The sequence below is a fragment of the Leptopilina heterotoma genome, unplaced genomic scaffold, assembly GCF_015476425.1.
Source record: "Leptopilina heterotoma isolate Lh14 unplaced genomic scaffold, ASM1547642v1 Lhet_235, whole genome shotgun sequence".
Lineage (NCBI taxonomy): Eukaryota > Metazoa > Arthropoda > Insecta > Hymenoptera > Figitidae > Leptopilina > Leptopilina heterotoma.
Window position 1 is genome coordinate 1,962,356 of NW_025110952.1, and position 12,601 is coordinate 1,974,956.

The 12,601-nt window shown below is 24.7% G+C and overlaps 2 protein-coding genes across 2 annotated transcripts in view; both read right to left on the minus strand.

Annotated features, from left to right (window-relative positions):
- Positions 1-1,697, minus strand: part of LOC122502682 (trypsin-3-like) — a 34,720-nt gene extending 33,023 nt beyond the window's left edge. Inside the window, exons 1-3 of the mRNA XM_043612846.1 lie at positions 1,119-1,697; positions 832-968; positions 459-706 (exon numbers count right to left, since the gene is read on the minus strand). Of these exons, the coding sequence (XP_043468781.1) occupies positions 459-706; positions 832-968; positions 1,119-1,257 (524 nt within the window). The 5' untranslated portion in view covers positions 1,258-1,697. The remainder of the gene's footprint in view (positions 1-458; positions 707-831; positions 969-1,118) is intronic.
- A 118-nt stretch (positions 1,698-1,815) lies between these two features.
- On the minus strand, positions 1,816-6,942 carry LOC122502684 (trypsin-3-like). Its single transcript, XM_043612848.1, has 6 exons — positions 6,563-6,942; positions 4,162-4,292; positions 3,066-3,313; positions 2,760-2,984; positions 2,270-2,468; positions 1,816-2,115 (listed from the first exon to the last, which is right to left on the minus strand). The coding sequence occupies exons 1-6, from the start codon at positions 6,699-6,701 to the stop codon at positions 1,939-1,941; spliced, it is 1,119 nt and encodes a 372-aa protein (XP_043468783.1). The 5' UTR covers positions 6,702-6,942; the 3' UTR covers positions 1,816-1,938.
- Positions 6,943-12,601: the final 5,659 nt, after the last annotated feature.

Below are 12,601 nucleotides of genomic sequence, written 5' to 3' on the forward strand. Positions count from 1 at the left end.
TTGGAAAATATTAGTAGTTAAATTGAAGTTTCAAGATTCATTAATCCTATAGAAAAAATAGTAAAGGAAAAAACGAAATTTTTACATGTTTACTTATTGTTAATTTGAAATTTGTTTATAACAATTGTTTATAACATTGTTAAATAATGATGTTAAACAATTTTTATCCTCAACATTCATTGCAACTATCAAAATAAGAGCGATATGTAAACTAACAAATTTTTAATATTTTGCGATTTTAAAAAAAATAATGTGTTTATAAAATTTTTTAAAAATATTGTTAAATTAGTCATAGTGATAAAATTTTATCATAGATGTTATTTGTATACTAATTTTAGTCATTTAATAAGAAAATTGTCTATTTAATTTTTAGGCGTACAGGGTAGCGTAACCTTTTAAACTTTATGGCTAATTCTAAAATGTAATTTTTAAAAAAAATAGTTTAGTTTCTTACTTACAGTTCGAATACCCTGTGTGCTACAGTTATTAGGTAAGTTGAAGTAATAACAACTGCTGCGCCAATGTACTGGTCACTTAGACGATGAAATAATGCAGCATGCCATGGATAAGCTCCATATGGAGCTACATCTGCTACTGTACTTGTTAAAGCTACTTTTCTTCTACCACATATAGGATTTGTAGGTTGTGGAATTCCCGAACAACAAAGTACATAATTAGTTGGACATGATTCAGGACCTGTTGGACCCTTTGAAATTGAAATAATATTCTAAATCAACATTTAATGTTTCAAATTTTTATAGTCATTAGCAAATATATTAAAACAGAAAATTGTAAATCGTAGTGTAAGTAAAATATTTGTATACTACTTACTGTGCTTATTATTCGATTAATAAAGTTGTTGTATCTTCCTGGTAATAGTGTTATTCCAGTGCATGCTGAAATTAGCGCACAGTAACATTGATTGTTTGGAGTTAGAAGTTGTCTGCCGTCATTGCCAATAAGAGACGCTAAATAATAAAGTAATAGGTATGTATCACATAAGGAAAAGATTATAAGCAATATTTAACTAACGATTTTAAAGAGACCGGTATTCTTATATGAGTAACTTTATTAAAATAAATAAATTTTTTTGTAAAATAAAAAAAATTTACACTCACTTATATCGTTTATGTTTTGAGATCCAAACACTGGTGCTTGTTGTGAATTTATATTTTGTGAGCCAAAAATTGGTGGAATTTGACTAATAGCACATTTATATCGATAATACATTAACAAAAGAATTATAAAGATGTTCATTTCATTAAACAAATGTTTACAATTATTTACATACTCTTATATATTTAAAATTAATCGTATAAATAATTCTGCAACACTGTTTAAATTTGAAATTACTCATCTTCTTATATATTTATTTGGAAAACATAATTGTTAAACCCAAAAATTATGAATAAATAAATCTCTATATAATCTGCATTTTCTTTTGTCTCTTTTTTTCTAGTATAAACGTGATATTGTCTCGAATTATGAGCCGCGACAAAAATAATGTTCGACCTTCCTTGCTAGTAAATTATTTTTCTAAAACAATAAAATGTATATTGAAGCGTATGTAAAAAATGAAAATTGTTTCCTATAGTAATTAGATTTTCTCTTATCTATGCGTCATTTTTCTCATTTCTATGAGGATTTCCCAGAACACTATTTTATGATTTAGTTGATCTTCCTGTAAATGGGATAACATATTAATAGAGAATGAATAATAATGAGGTCAAAAAATTTTCATAAGTAATAAATGTCTATAAATTTTCCTAATGCAGCTGTAATGGGTATAAAAGTTATTATTTAAATATGATTTAAATATTAATTTCAATTAGTCCATGAGAAATATTGGTAAAATTAAAAGTCAAACTAATTTTTTGATTTAGTTTATTAGAAAATTGTGTACAATATTTTTCCTTGATTTTCGGAGGTTTGGGAAATTTATCCAGCATTTGCAGTAGAAGATACATAATTTCTTATAAATGAAAGATATGAATATACATTAACGTATACACCTGGAACAAGTGTTTGTCCACAACCTATTCCCCATGATGTTAAACCTACAACTTGAAACTGACCTGCAGATACTTCGCAAACAAGGGCTCCTCCGCCATCTCCCTAAAATAAAAGAGAATATAAATTTTCTTTTCTAATTCTAAATTTTAATCAATGACTCAAAGAATTACAACTTTCGCAAAATAGAAATTAGGAACCATGTAAAATAAATTCAAAAAAATTTAAGATTAATATACGTTAAGAAAAATTGAATTACAGTGCAAGCGTCCCTTCCAGCTTCACCTCCAGCGCATATAAAGCTTGTTTGATCTAAAGTAAAGAAATTTCCAAGTCTGGTATTTCGCAAACTAGTTTCACATGATGCCCAAGCCACAATTGGAACTTCAACCTGTCTTAATTGACTTTGATATTGACCATTATTAAAAGAATTTACTCCCCATCCAGCAGTCCAACATCTGCAAAAATAAATTAGAATTTACTATTATTATTTTTTTGACTCATCAAACGATAAACATTATTTGATAATAATTCAGCGGCCCTTCAGTTTCGTATCGACTTGATGATTGGTGTATAGTGCTAATCATATGTCAATTAATTTTAAAAAGAGTTTCAATTATTTGGGTTTCCGTTTTATACCTTTAATATTTTAAGAATTAAACGTTTGCAGAACAGATTCCTTCGGTTTGCTGCGAGACAACTTAATGTACAATTTGATATACATTTGTTTAAGTAAATCAATTAATTACCTTGTGCCTGCAGCAGGAATGGATGTTGGAAGGCATACAGTATTAATACTAGCATAATTAGCAAATGGTACAGGTCTATCAAGTTGAATAATAGCAATGTCATTTTGTAAAGTATTTCTATTGAAGTTTACATGTAATTGTGTGAACACAGGATAAGCATCGAAATATGGATATGCTGTAGCTGATAACGACCATAGGCCGAGTCTAATTCTAAAGTTGTTGTTTCTGGAAAAAAGAAAGGAAATTTTAGTTTTGGGTTATCGATAAAAAAAAAGTACAGTGGAATATTAATAATTTCTTACTCACAAATTAAATACTCTGTGTGCTACTGTGATTATGTAATTTGTACTAATAACAACTCCAGCGCATATATACTGATCAGTTGTTCGATCAAATAATGCTGCATGCCATGGATAGGCACCATATGGAGCTAAATCTCCAACAGTATTTGATAAATTCACTTTTCTTCTACCACATTGAGGATTTGTTGGTTGTGGTACTCCTCCACAACAAAAAACATAACCAGTTGGACATGACTGAGGATTTGTTGGACCCTTGAAATAATTTTGAAACAAGAGTTTCATATTTAATACCTTTTTTCCTATTAGCATTGGTAGATGGAATAGGTTTTTCATATATATGATATGTTTAAATATCAAAAACTGAATCAGCTACGATTTTCAGACATGAAAATTCAGAATGTTGGACGATTATAAAGAAATCTGAGTTATCATAGAATTTTGGTACATTTTAGTTCAACTTAAACGTGCTTGAGGTCCACTGTGTTATTCAATTAATTTTCAAGAACGGCTGTTGCAAATTTTTAATAATTTAGATCTGCATTGTCGATAAGTGCGCGGGATGTTTTACTGTAATTTTCTGAACTTGAAATGAATATACAATGTAAATTACTACGCTATTTTTAAACAAGCTAATTAACTGTTACAGCTATACACGCTTTTCTTGACCTATCCTTCCATTTATAGTATAAATAGGCTATAGATATAAGTCACTGTTTCAAGATAGTTATATCCAGTTCTGTTAAAATTATTCTATTACAAACCGTTTCACCTACAAAAAACGATATAGTAAGGATAGTATTTTTTAAAATTAATTTTATTCTATAAAGACAAAATTTTATTCAGAAAATGATGAAATTAAAAGGTCAATAAATTCTTTTCAAAATGGTGTGCAACCTATTATATGTCTTTTTTTATAGAATAAATTTTCCATTTAAAAAATACTGTTTCTTGTTATCGTCTTCTGTAGATGGAACTGGATGGAACTGTTTGTAGTAGATTGACTAGTAGTAAATAGTACATAAAAAATAAGTAGTTGTAAAAGTTTAAAAAAATAAGTATTTAGAAACATAAGTCTAATACACCTGTATATTTTTACTTACAGAATTTATAATACGAACGTCAAAATTATTGCCCGGTATTTGTGGTGTTCCACTGCATGAAGCATTCAACGCACAGTAACATTGAACACCAGGATTAATAATTTGTCTGCCACCATTGATAATATAAGATGCTGTAAATTAAAGTATTTAGTTCAGGTCCAAATAGTGTATTTGTTAACTAATAATTGTTTAAATAATTATTAGATTGGTACTAATTAATAACTGTTGCAAAACATTATATACATTAGATATTCGTTTCTTAATATTTTTGTACAAAATTCTCAATTTTCATAAGGGAATAAATTTGCATCAATATTCTATTTCTTATAATTTCAATTGTTTTAATAAAATTCAAAGTTTTTAAAAATAAAGGGAAAAAAATGTTTATAAATTATACATTGTCAATTAGAAAATATAATTGACAAATGAAACTGAAAATTTTTGAATTTTTAGAAAATTTTATTTTAAAACATGTTTTGTTAAATTTATTTACGAATATGTATCTTTAATTTTAAAATTATTCGAAAATAATAATTTTTTTAAAAATATTTAAAATATATTAATTATTATTATTTTTTCCATCCACGTCATAGGAATTAAGATTTTCCAAAATTTCAAATTTAAACCCTTTTGAAATTAATCAACTTTAAAAATATTGTTATAAAACATAAAGAAAACGAATAATCCGAGTCGAAGACTCGTTACTGTAACTTCTTAAAAATTATTTTCATAGGTATTCTATTATTATCTAAAATTTAAATTAAAATTCATTTTCAAATCAATTTTTATTAGAAAATTCTACGAGAATTCAATTATTTAAATACAAAAGTAAATTATTTTTTGAATAATTGAACTTAAAATTTAATTGTTATAAAGAATTTTATTAACAAATTTCTGTATAATTGAATTCTTTTAAAAAAATTTAATAAAATTTCTTAGAATAGTTAGTTTTCAAAGAATTCGATTAAAATTGTATTAAAAATAATTGAAATTCTGCGATGAGTTTTATTATTTATGAAAATAATTGAATTATTGAGAAAAAACTTATAAAAACTTTGTAAATATTTGAATTCCTGTGAAATTTTTATTATTTATGAATTTTTTTAAATGTTTGCGTACAATTTTATTAAAATAAAATTGTAGATATTGAAGATCATTGAAATGAGGGAAATTTAAAAAAAAATTGAAATTTTGACAAGAATTTTATTAAAATTTTTGAAAATAATTGAATTTTAAAGAAAAATTTTTTTATTTATAAAGATAATAATTGGGATTTTGTCGATGTTTTTTTTTATTTATAAAGATAATAATTGGGATTTTGTCGATGTTTTTTTTTGTAAGTTTTAAACACAATTGAATTTTGTGATAAGAATTTTGTTACTTTTGAAAATCATTGAATTTCTGCAATCATTTGTAACTTCTTCAAAATTCCATTTTTTTTATTGTTTTTAACTAAAATTCTTCTATAAATCCATTATTTTTTTAAATTAATTAAATAAATATTGATAAATGTAACTAACATTAGAAGATTTTGAAATATTACAATTTTTCAAAAATCTAAGTTTATTAAAATTTCTAATTGAATTTATTTAACATTGAAATTTTATAAAATTTTTAATCGAAACCGTTTGAATTTTCAGGATCGCTGATTACGAATATGCTGTTAGTTTTTCAAAATTCAAAATGGCGGATCCAATATGGAGGACGCAAAAATTTTAAAAATTTTCGTCTGCCATATTGGATCCGCCATTTTGAATTTTGAAAATTTTGCAAAACTGACATCGGATTCGTAATTAGCGACCCCAAAAACCCTCAAGTACAAAGTAGGACGAAAATCGCATATAACTTAAAAAAAAGTCGGTTTATTTATTTATGAAAATTGTAAACGCAACTCTTTTAAAATTGAATTAATTTTGAAATATTTAAGTAAAATTATTTATTAAATAATTTATTTATTTTATGATAGTTGTTCAAAATTTAATTATTTAAAAAGAAATTTATGTCAGAAATTGAAAAAATCGAAGGTTTTGTATTAGAATTCATGGTAATTTTATAGTTTATGAAGTAAATAAAAAGACACAAAAATTTAGAACTTTCTTATGAATTCTAAAAATTTAATTTTTCTCAGTACTTTCAATAAAAATCCCTGACATTTCCCTGAATTCCCTATGTCAGAATATATGATTATTATAATTATAATAATATTAAAACTATATATTCCAATTCATATTTTATTTTTATAAAAAAAAATTATTTTTGCTTCCTCATAGAGGTAGGGGTTGTATTAGCAAAATACAATTAATACTCACTCTTAATAATAATATAACTTAAATAAAATATTGTGTAAATTTATTTCTAATTACAAATGTATTATTAAATAGTAAACAATTTTTGCACCTACATATGTCGTTTATACTTCCAGGTCCCAAGAATGGTCCTGTGGGAAAACTTGGTACTTGTGATCCAAAAATTGGTGGAATTTGACCAATAACACTTTCACATGGCAAATACATTAACAATACAAATGCATAGTATTTCATTTTGTTCACGAATTAACTATAATATTTTCGATATTTAATATTATATTTCAATTATATGAAGAAATAGAGGTTTTGCAACACGTCAGTAGGCTTAATAAATTTAAAATTAGTTATCATCTTATATTTATTCTCAAGCATGTGTTAACTATAAAAATTATGTATAGACATATCTCTGTTTAATCTGCGTTTTTCATTCATCATTTAAACGTGACATTGTCTCGAATTATGAGGCGCGACAAGAACAATGTTTGACCTTCCTTCGTTGCAAATTATTTGTCCGTCGCCATATAATGTATATTGAAGAACACGTAAAAACGAAAATTGCTTCCTATCGTTATTAGATGCTCTCTTATCTACACGTCACTTTTCTTGTCACTGTTAGGATTTCCCAGAATACAATTTTATGATTAAGTAGTCTTCATTTAATTGATTACCGTGAAGAATGCATAATGAGCCTTTTATAATCTTTTATCGAATAAAAAGCATCTTTGAAAATAACGCAAAAAAAATGTCATATTTTTAGATTAATAATTCCTACTGGAAATTTACTTATTTTGACCTCAATATATTTATATCACGAGAAAAAGTTCCTGGAAACTTGGAAATTCCCCGAAAGTGATTCCAAGTATTTTCAGTGAACATTTGCACTCATGGATAAATTAGGATCAATCCAGCGAAAATCATCTGGAGCCGGTTGCTCGATGGTTTTTAAAAAAACCTAAAATTTATGTATATAATATTTTAGTATCAAAATTGTTTATTAGTTGATTTTTAGTTCTCCAAAGCTTATAGATAGAAGAGTCAGAAATACTCAAAAGTCTTGTAAACTTCCATTTGTTGATCTAACTAATTTTGGCACCCCTATGGGTTCTCCGATATCACCATTATGGTGCACTATTTTCAGATATTGTCATGGATGCGACCTTGAAAGCAATTGTTTAAAAATATTTAAAAATAAATTTAATTGTATTTCTGGTTTTTATTTTATATATGTAAACTATATTATATTATAAAGCGTTCATACAGATCATGTCGATTTAGCATTAAATGTTTCCAATTCTTATAATAAAAATTTAAAATTTACTCACGAATTAGAAATTAACAATCAGATTAATTTTCTCGACATGACGTTAATTGAAAATAATAACAAACTTATTACTAATTGGTTCCAAAAACCGACATCTTCTAATAGATTGTAATTCTGATCAATTACTTTTCAAGTCATCCAATTCAACTGAAAAGAAATATTGTTTATAATGTATCAGATAGAGCCTATTTTATTGTCACATGACAATTTAAAAAAAATCAAAATAATGAAAAATTACTTTCAATGACAATTTCCTCACAATTGTCCAAAGATCTTTAAAGATTATAATTTATTGTCAATTCCAATGGTTTATAATAGTCTTTGAATTCTGTTGTAAAACTAGAAAAGGATGCATCAACTAACAATATGAAATCAAATTGTTATCGTTTACAAATTTAATTGTTATAATTGTTCTGACACTTACATCGGTGAATCAAACCGTAGTTATTGGAAAAAAGAATAAATTAAGGAACATAAAAACAAAAAAATTGAATCTGTGGTTAATGAACATCAAATACTACGCTTAATCATTCCTTCAATTTTAAAGTGAGTTTAATTTTTCCTAAAACTATTTTCCTAAAACTATTTTCCTAAATCATTTTTCCGAACTCAATTTTCCTAAAGTCTTATTTTCCAAACAATATCATTTTTCTACGAAGTTGAAGTTCACAACGTTGAACAACGAAAAAAAATTGTTTAATCTATTCCAATATTATTTTTAATTCAATATTTAAATGTATAACAATATTATATTAACGGATCATAAACTTCAGTCTATTTTTTCTAAATATTTTTGTGGCAATATTGCTGCGTTTTTTTTATCAATTTACTAAATTTTTTTCGTTGATTAACGTTGTGGACTTCAACGTCGTATTTTTCCTAATATTATATATTTTTTATGACTATGCGATATGCGATCCGCAAATGTTTGTTTTTTTTATTGTTTTTTCAATAGCAACAAATATAAATGTCAAAAGTTTCAAAATTTTGATTGTAAATTAATATTTCGAGTCTAAATTAAAAGTGGTAATTTATAAATAAAAACCGCTGCCAAGTTGTACATTATTTTATAATTTTAATGTTCATTTCATGAACACTTTGCTTTCTCATAGAAATAATAATAATTATTTCTATTTCTTATTACTAAAATTAATAAGAATTAATTTTTATAAAAGAGTTAAAAATCATTAAATCTTCGTTCAAAAAATATGTTTTTATATATTCTATAAGATTTTTTAATTTTTCAAATACCAATAATTTAATAATTTTTTACCGAATCAGATTCAAAAATAGGTCAATCGAAGCGTTCTTTAATGTTCTACAAGTTGATAACGATACTTTTAAAGTTACTTTTACATTTTTTAACAAAATTTTCAAAAAAGTGTTATTTTTGAAAAATTTCGATTTTTAAAACTTTAATATCTCTGGCTTATATATGGACGAAAAATATTCAATGAAGGCTCAAAAGATGCGTCTGAAAAAACTCTACAAAACTAAAGAAAAACATTTATAGGTGTCCTAACATTTTTTTTAAGTTATGGCCAAAAAACGTTTTTTTATAAAATGAAAAATGCAAAAAAAATATAGTTAAACTTTATGAATCGGGCTGAAAATACTCTCATTTTATGTCCCCCGAGGAGACCTACAATTTAAAAAAAAATTGAGGCCTTCAGCTCTTTCTCGTTCTGAGATATTCGGAGGTCAAAATACGTCGAAATTTTTTTTTATTTATTTAGAACATTTATACGTGCAGTGCCCATTCGTAATTGTTTGTGGATGGTTTATATATTTCCACTTCATTTTTAAAATAAAATTTTTAGGAAATTAGGAAAATTTAATAACTTTAGGAATTTTCGTTTAGGAAAATTGTTTTAGGAATTTCAAATTTAGGAAATTCGTTTTTAAGAAACGTTGAAATTAGGAATCTAGGATTTGGAAAATCGGTAGATTTTCATTTCCGTTCATTTCGATTATTTTGATTTAAGTCCATTGATTCCACACATGCTGTTTATATGAAGTGGAAAATTGTCTCCTTTCGATTTTAGTCTTGTTTTGCCATCAAGTTCAAGCTGATGTCAGAGTTTTGGTTTAACTCCATTTGTTTCAATTTTCGGACGATTTTATTTTATTCGAGACGCGTGTAACAAATGTAACAAATTATTTATTTAAATAAATTGGTATTTTTTTTAAAATGACCAGGTAGATGTTATATTTGTTTTTGTAAAAATATTAATTTTATTTTATTTGTAAATTAATAAATTGTTTATAAAAAAAATTTTCATTGTTTAATAAAGTTGCCTGACGATGGTGTAAAATCAAGACATTGATTTTTGACATTGACTTATTAAAAGTCGTTATAAAATTCAAAAAGGACATTAAACAAATTTTGTTTATTAAATATTCACATAATATATCTGAATAAATGTAATTTGATTCAATATTGTGCGAAGAAAAATGAATTGTTAAAAAACCTTTTGAATTTGGTTCATCTTGAAATTGAGAAGATATTTCAAATTAAATTTTTGTGGGACCTAGTCTTGTAACTGATATTTTTAACATTGAAAATTAATTAAAAATAACCTAATTTTGACACAATTTTTTGTTTAGATGTTTCGAGTGAAGTTGATCACAAACATTTTTTCATTATAGTTACATTAATATTTATATTATTTTTTATTTTTGTTACCAACTTACTTGATTTTGTGATTTATACATTTTCATGGTTCGCTGTCTGTGATACGAATAAGTAATAAATCGGAAAAGTAATAAATCTTTTCTAAGCTTGTCAATAACATTTTTAATTCATCCATTAGTTATTTAGTTTGAAACGTATCTACCAACGAAGTTCAATGTTCTATTGTGTCTGATACAATACAAAAACTTTTAATTCAGGACACTCACTGCATTTTTTTTTAAATTTTGTAATCTCGAGAAATTTTCAAAGGTTTTATCGTTAAATTTATATTTTCATGAGGTTGACATACACATACACTGTGCGTATTCCGGCAAAATAAAAATTGATTGGATTTGCATGAAACTTAGTAGTGGAGGGTTATTGAGGTCATTGATTACGAAAATAAGTCCATTTTTAAGCATTAAATAATTTATTTATTATTTGTAAAGTTAGTAGTCTGAATAATATCCATTAGCATCTTCGCTTGAGTATTGTCTTGATTCATTATTTCCCTCTCCTGATGAATATTGCCCATAACCATCATCTGCATTTGATTGTGATTCACCTGAAAAATTATAAAATTACTATTTTTTCATAGAAATTAATTAATAAATTAATTAATTAAATTAATTAAGAAAAGTTTTGAAAACATTTAGAATAATTTTCTATAAATTTTTCCAATCTATATTATCATGAATATTATAAAAAAAATAGGGTCAACTTTACAAAATTTGAACCCAATTATTGTTGATGAATGATTTACTATATTTTCAAAAATATTTGTCTTTTCTATAAAAATAATAGTATATAAAATAAATTGTTAAATTTTATTTTTTTTATTTAGAGATTTAATTTATAAAGTTTCGACAAGCATATATAGAGGATTTTAATAAACTAAAAATTTACCACTTTCTCCATATTGTCCACTGTCTTCGCCTGAGTAATATTCACCTTCACCTCCTCCTAAATATGCTTCGCCATCATCAATGTAATGTGATTCTATGCTGGTGCCTATATAATAAATGATAATTATTTCATTAGATCCTAACAAATATATAATCGATCATTTATTATGAGGGAGGAAAGTCAATTATTTCTTAATTATTAATCACTTATAAATAATAATTAATTATTGTAACATTTGAAAAATTATACATTTTATAAAATATAGTGAATTTTAATATACTGTCCATGAACAAATTTCTAGTTTTGAAATTTCAAATTCCAAATTATAAATGAAAATCGGTTTAGTTGAAGTTTTTTAAAAATTATATGATTTCAGGATTTTCTGTAATTTTGAATAAATTTTTCAATGACGGAGATAAATTTTATTATTTAAACAAATAGAGATAATTTAGTTCGAAATTAACATAGCTTCTTTATATAATAATTAGAGCAATAAATGAAAATTAAATAATATTATTAATTACACATATTTAAAATTTTTTTTTTTTACATATATTTTTATTTTTTAATAAACAAGCAAGTTATGTTTTACCATTTACCAATACAATTCATTTTAGAATGTTTACGGTTTTGTGAGTATTTCACGAACGTATTGATTTCTCATTGATTAAATTTTCGTTCCGCTATGCAGAACGAAATCCATTTCTTTTATTCCATGAATATTGATTACTGAAAATATTTTTCTATTGCTACACTTATTACAATATAAAATAGTGAATCATTGTAGCTTGACATTTTTTTAATTTATTATTATATTTTCATTTGAATTCAAATAACAGATTATTTGTCTGTTATCAAATAAATATTTAATTCAATAAATTTTAATTTATTTATGTTTTTCTTTATATTGAAATAAATTATATTTGTTTCAAAAATTTCAGTATTTAAAGCAAATAACATTTAAATGACTGAAATAAAAATTATTCTTTGTAAATGAATATTTATATGTTAGTAGAAAAGTATAATCGTTTATTTGCATAAAATAATTTTTTTAAAATAATTTTTAATTAAAGAGAAATAAAATTACAATAAATTTGTAATATTAGGTTTCAGATGTTTTTTAAGAATGGCGAATTAATCAGTTTAAATTATTACCTGAACCCAAATGATCATTTTGCTTAGTTACACTGGCTTTCTTGTCATGTTGAGATTTTTGTTTGTTTCCATCTTTAC

Bases quoted from the DNA above. Each gene is read 5' to 3' on its own strand.
- LOC122502684 (XM_043612848.1), bottom strand. From the start codon at position 6,701: ATGAAATACTATGCATTTGTATTGTTAATGTATTTGCCATGTGAAAGT. The intron at 2,985-3,065 runs GTGAGTAAGAAA...TCTTTTTTCCAG, and splicing joins GCACACAGAGTATTTAATTT to AAACAACAACTTTAGAATTA. The intron at 2,116-2,269 runs GTAATTCAATTT...CTTTTATTTTAG, and splicing joins CTGGAAGGGACGCTTGCACT to GGAGATGGCGGAGGAGCCCT.